Here is a 20,707-nt window from a genome sequence, read left to right on the forward strand (position 1 = left end):
CAAGAGTATAGTAGCTCTATGTAAATTCTTTCTTTGATTTATTGATAAATATCAAAAATATTATTTTCAACTATATTATGAATAAAGTAATCTATAAATAGTTTCATTGTTAAAGTTCTTTTTAAATAAAATGCATTTTTATATTAACTTTATTTAATTGCCCTTTATTTAAACAGTAATGAAAATGCCAAGATCCCTGAATCTGGGAGTTCTGAGAAATGTTCTGAAAATAAAAAAATATCAGAATTTATGTTCCCAGGAATTGAGAATACTCTTTTTAATAAATCTTTCAAACTAGGTAAGATTTTTGTTTCAATACATTTATAATTTATATTCAGAAATAAAATGCAAGATTGAAATACTACATTTTGATACTTGTTCAGATTGATTTCAGTACTGAGTTTTCTTGGCAGAAAGTCCAGAAGAATTGCGTCCTAAAAGTGCTGTTGATGGTGAATCAAATGAATCTATATTTCTTCTCAGGTATGAAAAAATGTTTAGCACTTTAGAAAATTGATTAAGATTAAAATTTCTTATCCCATAAGAAGAGAAATTCATGTTAGAATTACTCATTAAATAAATAAAACAATGTTGTTAAGAATTGTATTTATAATCTGTTAGCTCTATGGAAAAATCTCAGGGAATGGGCAAGCAGGATTAATACATGGGAAAATCTTGGTTTGATTAGTCTGTATAAACAACAGTTTTGAAAATGTTCTGGTTGTTAAATATGCATGAAATAATTGGAATTATTTCTTTTTTTTCCACTTCTAATTTTAGTTCTCAACCCATCCCTAGAATTAGCACTATGGTTCTATCTTCAAATTCAGCACAGAGAACTTATGAAACTCCTACAGCAAAGGTAGGATTCCATGCCCCTCCTACCACTTGAAGTTCCAAGACTTGGCATGGTTAAGTATGAGGCATATATGTGCAGTTTTCCAAATGATATTTGCCACCCAATATAATATTTTGGGTTAAATTCTGTAAATAAGACTTAACAAACTTATTAAAATCTTATAAGGAAACAACATTTATTTCCATAATTTATATCGAGAGAGTGAAACCTAACATGGCTGTTAAGCCTGTCAGAAGTTGCTACTTGGGGAATAGCAACAAATATACGTTTATAAGTCTTTTCATATATATAAATGTTTTTCTGCTTCTCTTTTACTAAAAACCAGCCTTGTTAGAAACAAAATTAAAAATTAATTCAAGATTAAAAGGGCACAGTAAAACAGAACTGATTCTTAAAATTCAAAATGCAGTCAGCTAGGGTGAAAAGCTACCTGGGAATAAAAAGAACTCAAGAAATAAAGGCTTTTACAAAACAGGAGGGGGAGTCATAAAGTAAACTTTCACATTGATATTTATGTTTTCAGTCTTTCATAAATGAAGTGTCTTGTACAATATGTATTATTTGCTTGTAAGGGAAGAATAACAAATAGAAATGATAATTTTACATATTATAGGTTAAAAGTGTATACTGCAGTCAGCAATCTATGGAATCCAAACTGAAAGAACTGATCTACGCAGAATCTGATCTTTCTGTGACTCCTATTATTGACAATCCGAAGGTATTTCAGAAACTTTTTGCCTACAAATTTGCTAATATATTCAGAAACATTATAATATAGTTGATATTTTTGCATAAGATTAAGACATCATTCACTTTTAGTACTCCCATCTAATGTCTAATTCTGGTTTCTTCCTTTCAATGTGGCAATCACATTAGTGGTTGAATAGTTTGTATAACTAATATCACCTCACTTTAATGAAAAGATTTTTAGCTTTTAAAAAATTATACTAAGTAGAAAGTATTCTTTTGACAAAGTGGCAACCAGGTAAAGATATAATAATTCTGAAAGTTGGTCTGTTAAATAGGTAAAGAGCCTGAATAGAGGCCATAGAAGATCCATGTATTTATAGATATGGATAGTTCTCATGTTAAGATCACTTTTCTTTAACTATTCAAAGTTATGATGGTGTTGAATAGGGGAGGAATATAGTACTGCATCTCTAAGTTCCAGTGATTGTAGTGTCTGAACTGAGTCACATGATCATGATCTAGGTATTGGATGCCTGGCTTATTATGAATGAGTTGTAGTCATATGATTGTGAATTCCAACATTTCCTTGCAACTTTTTACAAGCAAAGTCAATGGGAAAGCTGGCAAAAGTTGCTCTCTCTTCCAATGCTTTTTCACTTCTATTGTGTTCTGTAGTGCTTGCTTCTAGTGCAGTGGTTCTCAACGTTTGTGTGACGGCGACCCCCGTCACACAAACGTTGTGCGCATGCGCGGCATGGCCGCGCATGGGGGCGGGCCCCCCGCGCACGGCGCGCATGCGCAGCGCCACCCCCGGAGGCGCGGCACCGCCCCCACGTGCGGTGCGCATGCGCGGTGGTGCCCCCGGAGGCGCGCCGCCACCCCCACGCGCGGCGCGCGTGCGTGGCACCGCCCCCCCGGAGGCGCGGCGCGCCCCCGGAGGGGACAAAATGGCAGATCGCCGCGTTTGGCGACCCCACAAAAGAGGTCGATCGACCCCAAATGGGGTCGCGACCCATAGGTTGAGAACCGCTGTTCTAGTGCTACCTGCTCATCTGCTGGCCTGCTTGCCTGGGATGTCTGCCTCTTCCTGCGTAATGACCCATGCGTTCCAGAATAACCAGAATTGATGTCAGTGGAGTCTCATGACTTTATAATTTATGACTGCATAACTTAGTGATAGAAAATGTAGTCACAATTGCCTTTAGAGAAATGTCTAAAACATAATGTTTTGTTACCAATAATATACTGATACAATTCCTAATATCTTTTCATAAATTATTCAGTCACAACATTTTCTAGGTCAGCTCTAGCAAAAATACCACTTTCAAAGTATAGGTAGTTCTCGAGTTATTACCATAATTGGGACTGGACTATGGAGATTCTGCTATGAGTCATAAGATGCACATGTCAGTGCTATAGTAACTTTGAATGATCACTAAACAAATGATTTAAGTCAAGAACTACCTGTAGGCTGAGAATCTATATTTGAAATTTGGATCACTGTAATAATAAAATTTACTCCTTTATATAAAATATTTTAGGATTATAAAGATGTAATTCTATTTTTTTAACCCAGTGATATATACTGAATACATTACAGGTAGTCCTCAATTTATTACCGTTTGCTTAATGATTGTTTAAATTAATGGCAGGTTCAAAAAAATGTCATTATCTCCCTCCTTGTCCACAGTCACAGGATTGTAATCTGGGTACTGGGCAACTTCTTTGCACTTATAACCAGTTGCCAAATGCCCCTCAATCATGTGATCATCATTTGTAATTTTTTTCTGCCATGCTGGGGAACCTGGCAGGGAAGGTTGTAAGATGCTGCCACCTGCTATGAAGACTCCTCATTGCTAGTGTTTGGCTAAAAGACCACCTTGCCAAGGAATTTGAGATTTGTGCCTACTTGCATGGAGCTGAAATATTGAAGCAAGCACAGAGCTGAAATGTGTCAGAGAGCTCTGTAGGGAACTCTTTAGTCTGCTGTCAGAGAAGAGAGAGAACTGAAATCCAAGCAGAGTTTTTAGCCCCTGAGCAAAGAAATAGCACAATAAAATAAGGAAGGTAGGACATCTCAAGTAGGTGGGTGAAGCACTGGAAAACTTAGCTTCACAAGAGTATCTCTTCAGTGGCTGAAAATCCTGTTTGAATTTTAGCAGGGAGGATTTTCAGTTCCTGAGGAGAGACATTACACACTGACTGCTTGCACCAGGCCTCTCAGGGTCTTCCCAGCCCTGTGAAGCACACGATATTCCTTGTCTGGGACTCCATCCACCTAAGGACCTGCAAATTTGCTTAATGACTACAAGCAGCAGTTGTGAGATTATGGCCATTGAGTAAAGCAGTCTTGTGATGTCTTGCTTAATGATTGTTTTGTTCAACAACCAAAGTTTTCATTTCAATTGTGGCTGTAAGTTGAGGACTAGTTGTAACACATATATACCACAGTTTGTGATTCTAATGTTTTCTGCCAATTAATATATATTTATAAGAAATCTGCAAAGTTCTTATAAAGAATGAAGTGATCTGCTAGCTGAAAGACTTAGTGATCAGTAAAAAAAAAATCAGACATTTATATTTAATTATTAATATTCAAAGCCTGATAGCTCAGGCACTCTTTTGAATCCTTACTTTGATAAGTGCCTCAAGAATGAATTCTTGAGTGAAGGGAAGCTTATGTATTTTGAGTAATAAATCAAATGTTTGAACTACTTTGCTTCCAACCAGGTCTGTTGTTATGACTGATAATGAGGTAATCTGATGGTGTTCAAGTCCTGTGTATTTATATCCCTTTTTAGTGGCATCTAGAATACTCAGATGGGATAGATAGGGACCATAATAAAAGCTTGTGAAAATGAATGAAAACTGTGAAATAAAACCTAGCATAACATTAAAAAAGAATGCAGAGTAATGTGCATTCCCTGAAAGGACTGGAATAGTAAGCAATAGAATAGGAACAAAATAATTTCTATAAATAATATAAATAATAGTATTACAAGAGGTATTTAAGAGAACTAAAGCTTGACTCCAAGAATGTAGGTCTTATATTAAATGAGAAAAGAGAATTTATCTTGGGGAGAAATCTACAGTAACTGAAAATGGTTGGGTATTGTAGAAGGTCTAAGATCCGAAGAGAAATTGATTTTTGTAGAGGGCTTAAATGCTTTTCCATGAGCAGTTTCTATGTGGAAAAAGTGAACATTTCAATATTACTGAATCAAACACTTCTTTAAATGTAACAAAATTACTTCACTATCAATGTGGACCTGAAACAAAGTCATTACAAGGGTTACACATAACATTACAAAGAGAATTCTGCCATTTTAATGTCTAAAATTGAAGTGAAATTTGAGCATAGCTCTGGAATGCAGAGTCAGGTACCAAAGGAATCAGATGCTGTGGGAGTTCTAATCCTTAAACGTAGAGGTGATTCTTGCATGTAAGGAATGGGGAGGCTAGCCTGCTCCCACATTCCCAGCCAATTAATATAAAAGATAGATAAATACAGCTTTGCATTGCCTCTGAGGTGTCTTGTACTTAGTTATGTAGAGAGTCAAATTGCCCAACACCTCCCTCCTTAGGATTGAACAGCATTTTGTTCTTTTGGAAAGTAGTAGACAGAACTCCTGCAGAAAGGAAATAAAGAAGAGGTATGGCAGCATGAATTAGAAGGGAAGGCTGAAATGATTCTCACAATTAAGGCAGGAATTTCAGGAACTTCAAAACTAATCCAGGTAAGATTGAATCAGACTGGAACTTCTGATTCAAGGATTTGTTACTTAGGTAGTCATGGGTAAATGTTTATATAGGTATTCCTTGATTTAACAGCCATAATTACTGTCATAAGTCCTCGGATCTTTAAGTGGGTCACCACCACATTTGATATTATGAGTAATCATAAGTGAATCACCACTGTCGTTAAGCAAGTCCATTGTTAACAAGGAGCATTTTTTTTAATGGAAACTGGAAGTAAATACTGGTTTTCACCAAAAAAAGTCATAAATCACAGTTACATGATTACGAGATGCAGCTAACAACCATAAAGATGGGCTATTTGCTAAGTCTCTAAAATGCGATGACATGACTGTGTATGTTGTGGGTCAGGGATAGCCATTGTCAGAACTTTGAATGTTTCTAAGCAATCATTCATAATTTGAGAAATACCCGTATATTATTGTGTTTCGGATATTTATTTTCTGTGAATTTTTGGTTTATCTTTGATGTTTATTGCATCTCTATAGGCTCAGTTATTGTATACTTGATGTTTCAACTCTGAGCTATTCCATCACACTTCGTGATATGTTCTAAGCTTGTACAGTATTCTTTACAGTTTTTTACAGTGGATTTACAGGCACTATTTGTGATTTTATTGGTAGTGTACATTTTCTCCCCTCCATCATTGTTATTTTACATGTGGCTATCTAAAGTTGAAAAGGAATTTTTATATTTTTTTTATCTTTACTTAATGAAATTTGATTTAGATATATTCTGGTGTTGATTCAAATCCCAAAGGCGGAGAGTTATTTTCCCAGTTACAAACCTCAAAAGTATAAGAGCAAAGAGGTGACAAGTATTTCCTTTTCATAATCTTTTTTTTTTTTCCTATAGCAAATCACTAAGGTTGTGAAATTCCTATTTTTCTCATATACAGGTGTTGAGGGGTAAATGCCAGGCAAACATGTCCTCCTGTGAAGTAGGTGGTGGTGGTAACTATCCGGTAGCTACACAAAGACAGGAAGTAGGCTAAATGGATATACTCAAATGGGCTTCTAGGAAAGGAGGTTTAAGACATCTAGACTCTTATCCTATGGGTTCAGCTTTGTGTTACAATGTGTTTCTGGGTTTATAGTTGACATAATAACTGTTCATTTGTTTATTATTGTTCAAGGTACTATAACTGAATGGAGGCATATATATTTTCTTCTCTGTGAGATTGCCTTAAATCAGTTTCTTTTTTTTTTCAGATAGTAAAACAAACACCATTGAAATTTGACACAAAAAATTTACATATGCCAGCGTATACAGGTATAGTATAATTGAATAAAGATAATTTGAGCTATTATTTCTTGTTATCAAAGAACACTTTTGCATACATTGGACACTACTCATTTTGTCTACTTCTAATTTCATGGATACTACTATATAAATGCATGCTGAATTAGAAATTGAGGGCAGTTCATGATTTAAATAATATTAAGTGAATGAATTTATGACATACATGTTCCTGCGGCATATTATTGAATTGCAGTATTACTTCTGATTCAGTAAATGGTTAATAAAAATAGCTCTATTCTATATAAGAATAGCTTGATGAATCAGGCCAAATGCTACCTTAAGGCAGTGTTTGATGCTTACAGTCATCAACAAGCTCCATTGTTCCTTTGCAGCTGGAAAGCTGCTGTCTCCAATCCAAGGTAATGTTGGATCTTTAGGATTAATAGCAGTTAGTTTTTATGCAGCTTCCATCATTTATATTTGTATCATGTCTATGTTGACTTGGAAAATGTGCTTATTTTTAGTGAAACTTCATCACTTGAAGTGTTTTTGTGTATGGCAAATTGTTTACATTATTTTATGCATGTCCATTTAAAAATAAATAAAAACCATTTGGTTATGAGGGAAATACTCCTTAGAAGAGAATATAAGTATTTTGTTTGGCATTTTGTATAACTATTGTATTATCTTGATTTCCAATATGACATACCCTTGGTGCTTTATTAGTTTCTGGAAAAGTTCAGTACATATTTTGTTTGTTTGTTTTACAATGCCTTTTATAGGTGGCTCATACCAAAATCCAGCTAGAAAACCTATTTTGCATAGCCCAGTAATGAAATTATTTTCTGGTTAATTTCTGCCATCATTCTTCCAAATTACAAATAAACTCTTTCAAATTGCAAATAAACTGTTTTTTTTCTTGTTTTTTTTTTTTGCCAGGGCAAGTGGAAATTATGATTTCCCCTATGTCTGGGGGTCAGGCCAAGCCTTTATTTATAACAAAGTTTATTGATTTGTTTAATTTCTTTTAGATCTGAGATGTAGCTTAGGCATTTAAAAAGCAACGTGCTTTCATTTATCTTCTTCCTCTGAAAAGAATACAGAGCATATGTATCATTTTCCACAGGAATATGTTTCCTTGATAATATTGCCTTTTAATGTATAGATTTTAATAATTATGGGTCTGAAAGTAACTCATATAATGCTCTTCCAACTCATAAGTCTTGCTCATTTTTTTTAAAGTAGTAGACAACCTATTACTCATTGAGTTATTTCTTCAAATATATTCATGAGTGCAGAGGGAGTGGCTGAAATTGCATGGGTGCAGGAGACTTACCCAAGCAACCCATGACTTCCCTGCAAGATTTCTCATTGACTTTCTCCCTGCAAGCTTCCTATGAAAGAAGTTGTAAGTCCAAACCTGCTACTATGCTCCCACCATCAGCTGTGATCATATGATCCTCACTGCCTTTCTTCCTGTGAGTTTTCCCATTGACTTGTGGAATGATGTAAGGAACATTATGAATGAGGATCATATAATTGTGGCAGCATGGCAACATCACTCAACAGCAGCAACACCATAGTGGTATTGAAATAGTAAGAACTTTCCAGAATTTCATTCCCACAAGAATAATGGGCCCCTAAGTTACCCCATTTTGCTCTATGATGCATAATTTTGATCAATATAAGGTTGCAAATAGGAGAATTCTAGTAGTATATAAATTTGATTTGATTTGAATATATCAAAATGGCTCTGAAAAAAAAATAGATTGTCTAAAAGATCGAACAGAATATAAGGAATTAGCAAGAGATGTTGGAGCCTTAATTACAAATTCAGGGGATCATAGAGCTATATTTAAACACAAGAGAAAAATGTCTTTTTTGTAACTTCAACAGGAGCATGTGATAGGGCTTTCAACTGTCTTTTTTATAATATTTTATTAGTTTTCTAATTTTACAGTTAAGTATTTAAAAAGCAACATAGTAACTGGGTTAATCAATAATTCAATAACATACATAAATCTTTAGTACAAATCTCAAGTTACAACATCAGATATTTCCTCTAGTACTGCTAGGTTTATTTGTCAGTAAACTCACTTCTGTGACAGAAACATGGTCAACATTAAATACTAATGTTGAATTAAAATTAATGTAAAAATAAAAAATATACTATTGCAATTTACAAAATGTAATTGAATATGTGCTCTTAAACTGTTCTGATTTATTTTTCTGTTCAGCTGAGAAACTGATAATTCTGGAACAAACGGAATGGAATGACTTTATGCAACAAGTGCTTCATTTGATCAGTTCCCCAGAGAAAACTACAGGAACCACCAGAATTAAACTGAATTTATTGTGCTATCTCTGCAGTGTTCTTAGCTATAATGAAGTAGCAACAAGATTAATTGATACCCAGCTGGTAAGCTTTAGGATCAATAGCCAAAAAGTTGGTATAAAATGTAATATAGTTATTACAATAATGCTTTTTTCTTGCATTGTAAGAAAATATTTAATTACATAATTATATACTACTACTACTACTACTAATGCTATTACTACTAATGTAATAATAATAATAATAATAATAATAGAATTGGAAGGGACCTTGGAGGTCTTCTAATCCAACCTCCTGCTTAGGCAGAAACCCTATACCATTTCAGGCAAATACCAATCCATCTGATGGCGATCCTATCTAACCCATATTTTTTTATCTTATTAAATAGTAGGTTGTGGTCTACTTTTAAAAATAAATTATGAATAATTAAACATTATAGTTTATATCACATTCTTCTCTCCAGAGGATACTCAGATTCATATTTTCCTGAAAAAAAATCTAATTAATATAATAGCACTTACCTCTAAGTAAATATTTGTAAGCAAGAAACTAATATTTAGAAAAGATAAAGCAAAGAAATATTTTGAATATGTTTCTAAATATTCTAAAATATTGCATATACTATCTCTGAGTGAGATGTACATTATGAAATAATATATTATGGAAGACTCAGAAATGCTAAAATAAGTTAGTGCTATTCTGAATGGCTTGTGCTTAAACTGCTTTGTCAAATAAAAAGGACTGTATTTAAAATTCTTGAAAAAAAATCCATCTGGAACAATTATAAACCTACTACAGGTATATTTGTGAAGAAAACAATTAAGTTTATGGATAAAAATTACAGGCAATCCTTGTTTAGCAACTGCCTTGGATAACAATCATTCTCAATTATGACAGTGATTAACTTTGTGACCAATGCCCATATTTATAAACTTCTGTCTTTCTCTTTCTTTCAGTCCCATGTTCACCCTTATAGCTACTGGTCCTATGTCTGTCATGGTTTTTTTCCTTCTTCCACCCATCTCAAAGAATGGAAAGACATTCACTATCACTTCCTGAGCTGCTTTTCTCTGCCCATTGTGCAGCATTTCCCTAAAAAGTACTAATTGCAAGTCAGCTATGTGGACTTCATTAATTCATTAGAACCCTCCTCATATATGAAAACAGAAAAGAGCCTAATCAGTTTCACACTAAGGGCTATTTTTTGCTTCCTAAGTGGCTGGTGGCTTGCCACTGCAAATGCACTACGCAAACAGCCAGTAGTAGAATATTCCTTTAATATGTATTTCGCATTGCATGCTTGTTTACTTTCTTATTATTCCTCACTCTCCAATGAATGTAAATATAAACATCAATTATTTTCTTCTTAATATCCCTGAATCAGAGTGGTCATTCCAAAGGGTCTTCCATGTGAATAAATTCCTAGAAATCTTCCCAGCAGTTTGGGCTCACCAGCTGTTTGGAGTCATATCCTTCTGATGCTGTAAAGCAAAGAAAAGCTGAAGTGAAACTGTAACTATAGTGGCAATTTTGCATTGTTTTTCACTTATCAGCCACTTTGTTTGATGACTGAATTGTCAGTTCAATTGTGATTGCTAAAGGAGAAATGTCGGTCCATTAATGAATACCTCCATCCCTCTTCTATCCAACAGCTGCTGGGAATTAGTATTTAAAACTGTAAACACAAATGGAAACCTGTCATTTTTGCAGTGTTTCAGCAAGTAAAAACTTTAAAGCTATTACATTTATTGTAATTTATTTTTCATGACAAAAATGATATTTGTTTTTTAGTTGCCTGTACTGATTCAACAATTGCGGATAGCTCCAAATTGGGATGTGTAAGTAAATAAAGTCTCTATAAACAAACTATAAACTAGAGCCAGTGTTATTGTTTATTAAAAGAATGAACTATAAAATCTCTGGAGACATGATATGAAAAATCATGTATACATATTCCTTTCTGTCAGTCTCTGAATTCAAATAAGTTGGTAACTAAGATCAAAATGGCATATATCAGTTTAAGGTTTTTGCATGTGTCTTATTCTTCTTTAGAGCAGTAGGATCTTCTGGGATCAGATTACTGAATGATGATATTTATAGTTGGAAAGGCTACTATTTTCAATATTTTCTAATTTCTGTGGTTTGGTTGATAACCGTATCAACTTAAAACTGTAATGGAAACTTCTCTTTATGGTCATAAGTTATGACAGTCATAAAACAGGTCACAAATGTGACCAACCTGAGTTTATGACTCTTTTCAAGTAGTTGTTAAGCAAACCCATTGTTTGCTATGGCACAGTTTTGCTCAAAATCAGAAGTAAATGCTGGTTTTCAGCAAAATGTTATAAAATGCAATCACATGATCATGGGATGCTACAGATGATTGTAATTGTGGGCTGGTGGTTGAGTGCCCGAATTCTGGTCATATGACAGCCCATCCATCTCTGGCCAATGAAATTTCAGAACCAGCCGGCAATTATTCCCAAGGAGGGCTACTGTAACTTTGATTGGTCTCTATGTGACTACTCACAAATGGAGGATTACCTATACAGTCTTCCAGCCTGCTGTTTTGGAAAAGGATATTTCTTACAGCAGATACTTGGATCAGATAATTTGAGCATCCATTTCCTTTTGGCATTGGCTGGCTAGCTTGCTAGCTTGCTACAAAGAATAGATTTGCTCTTGATCTTATTCAGAAGATGTTTATATTCTTAATGGATAGTAAGCAAGGAAAATAGCATCTGGGAATTGTATGAGCTATAATCTTCTAGAAAAATTGTAGTAAGGGCTGTAAAAATATCACTGATTATTAAAAATAGTCAAATAAAGCAATATAGCTGAAAGAAAAATAAGATTATATTAATACCGTATGCTAATATGACATTGTATTTTTTCATGATCACTGTAGGTGAGAAATGTATTAATATCTGGAATGGGAACAAAAGAAAGGGAAAAATGAAAGAACAGTATCACTCTTTTTCTCTGAGAAATTATCAAAGGGGTGCTAGAAGTACCGTATTTTCTGGCGTATAAGACAACTTTCTAACCCTCCAAAATCGGGGGTTGTCTTATACGCCCAGTCATCTTATTCGCTGGAAAATACGGTATGTCTTTTGTATTTTAAAGTAGAGGCAGTAGTGAAACATTTATAAGAAATACAATTTTTATCTGATATTAGAGTCAAAAATAAATATTCAGGAAATGTTAACTTTTAAGGATCTGAAAGAAATATTTAATCTTGGGTTTAATAATAATACATTTTAAAAGATAATTTGGATGAGATATCCAGTGAAAATATGAACACACAATTAAGTTCAATTTACAATTTAGTAATTTTTAATAATGAACTTTTAAATATTCTTGTATGTAGCTTTGGGTAGATTTTAAATATTGCATTAAATGAGTTTGTGGGTTTCATAAAGTTTATTTCTTTTGATTATAGACGTGCTAGATCAGCTCGAGCAATTGGCTTACTGGCATTGCATACATCTGAACTTAAAGAAAATGTTCCAATTCTTGAGGTATTTTACAGAATTTGCTCTTTATTTTAAATCTGGTAATTTGTTATTACCGTACATTTGTATCTCTTTTCTGTAAGGAGCTCATTGGCACATAGAGCCAACTTGGTGTAGTGATTAAGGTCCTGGTCTAGAAAATTGTGAGTTACAGTTTTAAGTATAAAAGCTGGCTAGGTGACATTGGTCCAGTCATTCTCTCTCAGCCACTCATAGGGTTATTGTGGGGAAAGTAGGAGGACTATTACAGGTAATCCTCGACATATGACCACAATTGGGACCAGATATTCCATTGTTAATAAAGGAGATTATTAAATGCGTTATGCCCAGTTTTCCTATTTTTGCCATGGTTGTTAGGTGAATCCCTGCAGTTGTTAAATGAATAACATGATTTTTAAACAAATCCAGTTTCCCACATTGACCGTTTCAGATTTGTGCACTTTGGTAGAAGTTTCACTACATTTTAAAGCATGCTATTACTGGTAGAATTATTGGTAGATTTGACCTGATGGATGAATGTTGCTCAGAGAAGTAAAAATGGCAGTGTCTAAAGTGTGTTTTTACTTACTTCTTTATATTTAAGGAGGTTTATGTCAGAAGAAATATAAAATTATATTGAATAAGTAGATTTGAGGTCTTTAACTGTATGGTTATACAAGAAGAATTAGAGTAAAAAGCAGGAAGGTGCTGAATAAAAATAATCCGAATCCAGAAGTAACCTGTATGAAATAAATATATTGAGACATTCTGGTCATATAAAGGGGGAATGAATGAAGATTGAATTACAAAAAAGTATGAAGAACATCAATGTTATTATTTATAGCCCTCTATATCTTTCTGCTTCTATACTCCCCCATCTCATCCCTTTAATTTCTTAATTTGTTATTTGTTATTCCTTTTCTTTGATCCATATAATGTTGCTTGATATGAAAGAGTATATTGCAATTTGTTGCAATTTTATATTTACACTTTGCAAATTTCCTAAATTTTCTAAAAGTCCATTTATCATATAAGTATTAGCAGAATGACCATACTTTTTATTGATTTGTAGTTTATCAATTGGGATTACTGTATCAGCAATCTTGGGCAACCAAACTTTGGTGACAAATAAGTAAAAAAAAAGCATTATTGGTGAAAATAAATATTTCTCTTTTATTAGTTTTTTTTATTTAATTATTTAGTTCGATTTGATTAATCAGATATCCTTAGGAATGTTAATATTATAAAAGGTAACTTAACAGCATGAGATATGATCACATAATCAAATCAAATTGAAATGTGTATTACTATGGCCACAGTCTAGAAGTCAAATATAACAGGTATAAAGATAGAAATAAAAAGGTATTATAAATGAAAAGTAAAAGGCAGAAATTAATGCAATTTTTAGTTACAACAAAAGATGGATATTACATACAGAAAGAACAAACTTGAGCAACCCTGGAAGATGCAGCTGAATCCTGGTTGGGCAGAAGAAATGTCAGCCAAAAATCATGCTCTCTACTTCAGAATGTCATTGGGATGGGGTGGAGGAAAATAATCCAAGATTTCCTTTAAAGTTAGCAAAAAAAGCATATGGCTCCAACAAGCTACTGAGGCTCTCCACAAGAGTGAATGCATTAATATTAGGATATATATTTGTAGCATCCCAGCAAAACAGCAGAGGATAATCATCTACCCTGGCAAGAGTAAAGCCTTGTCAAAGTTTCACAATAGTGGAAGAATGGGAAGCTGGCACATACATATTTGAAAAAAAAAAATCAGACAAGCTGGAAGTTAAGAAACTAGACTGGAATTGATGTGCAAGTCATTATCCCAGATATATTGCAGGTTGCACTAAACCTCTATTATTAAAAAAGCTGGTAACTAATTAGCAGAACCAAGAAGGAATCTTAGAAGATGCAGGTGAGCTCCCCCATTTCTGTGTCACAACTTGCCTTTTGTTTAATTTTAAGTTGGGCTTTATAGATAGTTTTTTTATCTATATAATTGAAATGCATCGAAAGATTTGTTAAATTGGAAAGCATTTAGCACAAGAAGGGGAGCCCTTTGATATAGTCTATTTAAATCTCATATAGAGGAAATTGGAAAAGTCTGATGACGTCTTAACAGGGAAGCCTGAATGGAAAGATAATACATTGATATTGTATTATTACGTCCTCAGAAAAATCTGAGCTGATTTACTAATGAAACTGAAGGAGGAGTTTGGAAGACCAGCCAGATCTTTTGCTAATCTGACAGATCATTTATGGGTTGGAAGAGACCTTGAAGGTCTTTTTGTCCAACCCCTTGCTCAAAGCAGGAGAACTGGGGTGTCAAACTGCTGGCCCACGGGCCGGTTGCATCATACAGAGGCCATGCCCACCCCAGTTCCAGCAATGCAAAAAAAGTCACAATACGTTGTGACATGTCATGTGGCACGGCGAGTTTGACACCTGTGCCTTATACCATCCCACTCAAACTGAAGACAGGTCAAATTGAATTCAAATTTGAATTCAAGCCAAATGAAGCAATGGAAATTAGTCTACTGCAGGAGTGGGCAAACTTATATCCATCCAGGTTCAGGTAGATTGCAAAATCATCTCCTGAGATCATTGACTAAGTACATATAAATACAGAAAAACAAAAATGGAGCAAGAGAAAGGAAGGGAGGAGGACAAAATTTTATGTATATGGTTTGTTGAAGTTACTGTTAATTGTCTTCAAGAAAATCTGGTACCAGTTCCACAAGGACAAATGCCTCTGAATCTTCCTTTTTTGGAAGGAAGATTAGAAGAATATTTTCCTGTTCTTTGGTGCTGCCCTTAGTTCTCTGCCCTGACCAGGAATTTCTAATTTTCTCTGACACTTTTCATATAGTACCTCTGTCCTCAAGTTGCTTCATTTTCTTCCTGCAGCATGTGTACTTTGGATTTTCTCCAGGAAGGAAGACAATAATTGCATAATTATGCTTCCCTTATTGTCCATATTGTTTGAAACCTCCTCTGGCAACCTTCCTAGCTACGTTTTCAAACAGGCCTTTAATCTTTGCCCACTCTAATTTCAAGCTACCAAAAGCTGCCTTTCTGCATGGAGCAAGCCAGGATTGAAAGAAAGTGAAAACAAAAGAGAAGGGGAAGGCAAAAAAAATGGAACTCCTCCACCAAACTACCTTGCCAAACTCTTATTTGCTCTGTTTGCTCACTCACATAATAATCTATTATTAGATACAGTACTCTAACATGCTTAATGATGTGTTATAGTATGAAAAGTTTTCTAAATTGTTTGCTACATGGACATATATATATATGAATTAGTTATTAGAACATGTATTTGTGTGTGTGTGTGTGTGTGTATGTGTGTGTGTGTGTAAAAAATATCCAATAGAATTGATAGGTTACATATTTGTCCAATATCTGAGATCTTTTATTCAAACTTTTCCTGCCATCTTTTGTTATGGAATGGTTATTCTTAAACATATTGTGGAACAATCTGCATATCCCTGGCCATTCTCAGGAGAGTACATACTTTCCAGATTAGGAAGCTCTTCTCACTGGGTTGTTACTAATGGCCACCATAAAACATGGAGAAATTGTAGAGAATGATTTTGAAACATTTTCTCTACACCAGCCTAAATTTTGTTTCCTAAGTCCATTTTTAAAAGAAAAGAAGAAAAAAAAAGAAAATCTGAACAAGGTAAGAATCGCATAGCTTACTTTAAAAAAAAAAAAGAGAAACAACATAGGATAACAGAAAAGCAAATTGATACGTTTTTTAATAGTTATTTATCTTGGATAGTTTTACCAAACAAGGACAATATAAACTCAAAAATTCTCACAATTTTCCTTATGTTTTACAAATCCCAGGTACTGTTATGCATAAATTCTAGACTACTTGGATATTGGTAGACATTTAGCTTTCTTGATCCTGATTATTGCAAGGTTAGATGAAGATCTCCCTATTCTGTTGGTTGTATATGAGAAAACAAGAATAATAAATTATTAGTTTAAAGTTAAATCTACACGTAGTATCTTAGATTCAGTTCTGAAACAGTATATTATCCTTTTTAAATTAATTAGGTCTCCCAAGAAAACAGAACTTTTGAAACAGGTATTGTTTCAAAAGGAACTTTTATTGAGAGTAAGTGATAGCAGTAGAGCAAAGCAAGGTCTGAGGATTTTTTGTGCGAACGATTACATCAAAAGGCTCATTCAGATCTCCACTCCCTCAGTGTCCAACCATCTGTTTGAAATCCAGCCAATCCACAGGTGCTAAGTTGCTTTGTGAACCTAGTGATTTAGTGCTCATCTCAAGGTCTCTCTTAGTTTCATTTCCCCACAATCCCAGGCTCCATTGTTTGGAGATAAAGCAGATGTTTTCAGACCACATTCCTTTCTCAGGAAGGGAAGACATTTCAAAGAGCCAGGCAAATACATTTGCCAAGCAAGCAACCCCCTCCCACCAGAATGACAGACACCCGAAAAGGAATACACAGGCAAAGCAATAAAACAAAGGGAAATACAATGGAGGGGTCTGACATCAAGTGTCATATTAAACACAAGTGTTGGAAGTTATTTTTCATAAACAGCAAAATGGTGATTCGAATGTTGATTTTGGAAAATTACAAGTGGGTTAAGGTTCAGATGAATTTGAAATAAGATTTTTGAATTAACTATGAATATTTCCTATGGGAAAATGATGTTTTGAATCCTTAATATAATGTACATATACTGTATATGACACCACTTGGAGGTTGGACAGTAGAGGGAACTAGAAAAGACTAAAAATTGTCAATTAATTTGATTTAGTAATACAGAATGGAACCTTAATGTTGGATATATTGAAGGATATTTGTAAATAATGGTTCCATAGGTTAGTTTTAAGAGTATCTGCCACTATCGATAGTTTTTAAATGATATTATAGAAAAGGAATGAGCTTTACCCAGATAAGACTAGACTGATTTGAAAATGGATTTGAAAATGGCAGGTAACAAGAATGATGTGGAAAAAGATGCTACACTGGATATACAAATGAAACTGGTTGATGTGTTAATAATTGAAAGAGATATGCAAATAAACAAGAGTGACCTGGAGATAATTTTCCTATATTGATTTAAAAAGGGATGTTAAAATTTTGAAGAATTTTGTGAAAAAAATGAAAAGAAATCAGGTCATTATTTAAAGGGATTAAAGATCAAGATTAAAAGAAGTAAAAAGAAGGAATGTGAAGTTAATTTATTTGTCAACATTGAAATGTTATCTCTGGGAACCCTTAATGTACTTTTGATGATCAAGTTTGAACCAGGAGACTTAAAGAATTTATTTTATAATTGAAAGAGGAAAAGAAGAAATGATGTATTGTAATTTCAAGTAAATGTGATTAGTTATTAAAATTGCCTGTACTTGTTATTTTCTTTATATATTTTTCTTTTCTTTTTCTTTACTCTATTTTTTCATTTCTATTTTTCTTTTCTGCACTTTCTATTTTTTCTTGTTTTTTAGTTTTTTATTTTTTAATTATAGTGCTTAATAAAATTATATAAATCAATAATAATTGTGGAAATTGGTGGGCAAGATAACTAGCCTATCAAGACACATGAGTGTGAATTTCCCCCGCTTGTCATACCTTCTTTTCAGGGCAGTTCTTCACTGGCTTTTTGCTGTTTTCATTCTCAGAATCTTGCAGCATTCCAATTTAGTTCTATCTTTGAGCTCCTTTGTTTTCCCTTCTCTGAAAACTAAAAGCTCTTGTTCTCATCCAAATTAATATGCTTTTTCCAGGCAGTCACTGTCTTAACAGAACTGATAAGAGAAAACTTCAGAAATGGCAAACTAAAACAGTGTCTTTTACCTACTCTTGGGGAATTGCTTCATCTTGTGGCTAAGCAGGTAAGATAAAGTTTACTAAAATCTTTTATTTATTTTAACAAAAACTACTGCATTCATTTTAAACATTAATCCCAGGGTTCTTAAAAGAATACATTTCAATTTCAAGTGTAGATAATTTAAAGAGAGGAAATGTGAATATTTTAAAAATTCATCAAGATTGTACAAGCGAATTTGAACTGCTACTTAACATAGGTTACTACAGAAAAGCCTTGGATTTAACTGCCTAACCAATTATGTTCCGCGTGTATTAATTCTCAAGAGTTTTCAAAATTGTACTTTTTATTATTGACAGAGCAGGTGTCTCAACTGAGCAACTGAGGTCTAAGGCTAAATCTGCAGAAATTGTCGTGTCCACAAATCATTGATCAGAATTGATTAAGAAATGGACACAAGATACATAAGTCATGCCATCATGTAGGGTCTCTTTAAAAAAAAAAAGCATAGAAAAATCTGTTGTTGGGTTAATAGATCAAGATAGAATGGTTATCTTCGAAAGTAATTTCAGATGTTTTCTGAAGAGGAATTGCAATAACCTAATTAGGAATACAGGCTTCAATTAATTCTTGTGCCAGAGATTTAGATTTCAAATTTGGATGTGCTGGGAAATTAAATGGTTTTACTGGAAATCATGGATGTTTTTTAAACTGAGGATATTGTAGATCTTACTATGCTTAGGAGGACTAATGAAGGAGATTCAGCTGGAGGGCCAATCAGTATTTTGAGAGTGATACGTACGCCATCCAAGTTCACCATCATAAAATTGGAACTAAGGCAATTTTTATATTGATATTAGAGATAGATACCTGCATATGCTTTTTCATCTGCAAGGTAGGTCTATCACGAATTATAATTATATTATAATTCCTCTGTTTTGATAGTATAATAGGATAGAGTATTCTAGTCTTCAGCCCTTCAATGTTTTCTGCATGCTGCTAATTTTAATAAATACCAAATATATAATCTCTGAAATCAAAGGGCATTCCTCGGCAACATTCTACTTTAGGAGATAATAGAGGAGAACAAGTGTTATTACAATTCTGTGGGTGATTAACATAAATTCCATCATTTTCTAGGGCTATTTTAGATAGAACATGCTGAATTAAATCCAACTGTTTTAATACTCCTCTTTCATTACCATTAAACACCAATTCTACAATATTCCTACTGGACATTATCTCAGTCAATGGAGCATACATATTTCAGACTACAAAGGAATCCAATGTACTTCTTTGCCTTAAAAATATTCCATTATTTAAAGCCCTTTATGTACTGCGGCTTGGAATTCTTTGGGCGCATACTTAGTTGCTATTTCTCATTCTTCATCCTAATTAGTCAGTAATAGTAACCTTGAAAAGTTCTTAGCAAATAAAAATAGTTCAAAGGGGAGAAATGTAGCTAGAATTTAGTTGGTGCAGAAGGAAAAAAGTTTCTAAATATGAGCTGTTAGTATGTTGCATCTTGTCAATTCCCCAGGAGCACTACAAAAATCGCTCCCCTTTTGCTTAGTCAAGTTCTCAGTTTCAAGAGAATATGGAAAAATAATGACTTCCAGAATACCATATAGTAGGACATTGTAGTCCCTGTAGTGTCTGTAAAAGTTCAGTATTGTTATTTCTATCAGGACCTTGATGGGGAAATGAGTTCTCTGCAGCATCTGGTATCAGGAACCATGGTATTTTTAAGGACTTTCTATAGCGACTGAAATTTGGGAGCAAAATCTTGCAGAAATTCCAGTTGTATCTTAATAGATTATTCTATTAAGTACAAGAAGACCAAATAATACCTAATCAAGAAATACCACTTAGAAACAAGGAAGATCAAGCACTGGAAATAATAAAGCAGCAAATAACAGCTGTAGCCAGGAAGATCAACAGATATGAAACTCGAATTGCAAATTATAGGCAGAACCTCCAATTTCAATCCAATCAGAAAGATTTCTACCAATCCATCAATGGAGAAACTGCAATGAATCAGTCAGTACCTGACAATGAAGAAACAGTGCAGTTCTGGACACAGACATGGGATAACCCAAATAAATACAACAAGCATACCACTTAGTTAAAAGAGATGGATGCAAATAAAACAGAAGTTGAAATGAAAGAACTAGTAATAACATCAGAAATGGTAGAGAAAAGAGCAAGAATGATCAAGAATTGGTCAGCACCAGGTGAAGATGAACTGCATGGTTTTTGGTTGAAAGATCTAACTGTTTTATACCCACTCATTGCCAAGCAAATTTGCTATCAGTCAATTGCAAAAGGCGGCCTCCAGCTTCCATCCTGCGATGATATCTGTAATACCATCAAACATCCACATCTGCTTATCCCAGGTCCTTGGTAAGGTCTTTGCAATTGACTGATAGCGAATTTATCAATGCCGATAGTGTTCAAGTGGTGTTCCAATTGTTTTGGGATTGTACCCAAGGTGCTTATTACTATTGGTACT

At 34.0% G+C, this 20,707-nt stretch overlaps 1 protein-coding gene across 6 annotated transcripts in view; it reads left to right on the forward strand.

Moving 5' to 3' along the window:
* The window catches only part of ULK4 (unc-51 like kinase 4), a 168,798-nt gene that overhangs the window by 28,402 nt on the left and 119,689 nt on the right, over positions 1-20,707 (forward strand). For all 6 annotated transcript variants that reach the window (XM_039336096.1, XM_039336092.1, XM_039336097.1 and 3 more), the window contains exons 10-18: positions 177-298; positions 414-483; positions 781-862; positions 1,473-1,577; positions 6,517-6,577; positions 8,785-8,966; positions 10,674-10,720; positions 12,325-12,403; positions 18,155-18,262. In XM_039336096.1, coding sequence (XP_039192030.1) covers positions 177-298; positions 414-483; positions 781-862; positions 1,473-1,577; positions 6,517-6,577; positions 8,785-8,966; positions 10,674-10,720; positions 12,325-12,403; positions 18,155-18,262 — 856 coding nt within the window. The remainder of the gene's footprint in view (positions 1-176; positions 299-413; positions 484-780; positions 863-1,472; positions 1,578-6,516; positions 6,578-8,784; positions 8,967-10,673; positions 10,721-12,324; positions 12,404-18,154; positions 18,263-20,707) is intronic.

Source organism: Crotalus tigris, unplaced genomic scaffold (genome assembly GCF_016545835.1).
Source record: "Crotalus tigris isolate CLP2741 ecotype Arizona unplaced genomic scaffold, ASM1654583v1 scf7180000017666.27876245, whole genome shotgun sequence".
Lineage (NCBI taxonomy): Eukaryota > Metazoa > Chordata > Lepidosauria > Squamata > Viperidae > Crotalus > Crotalus tigris.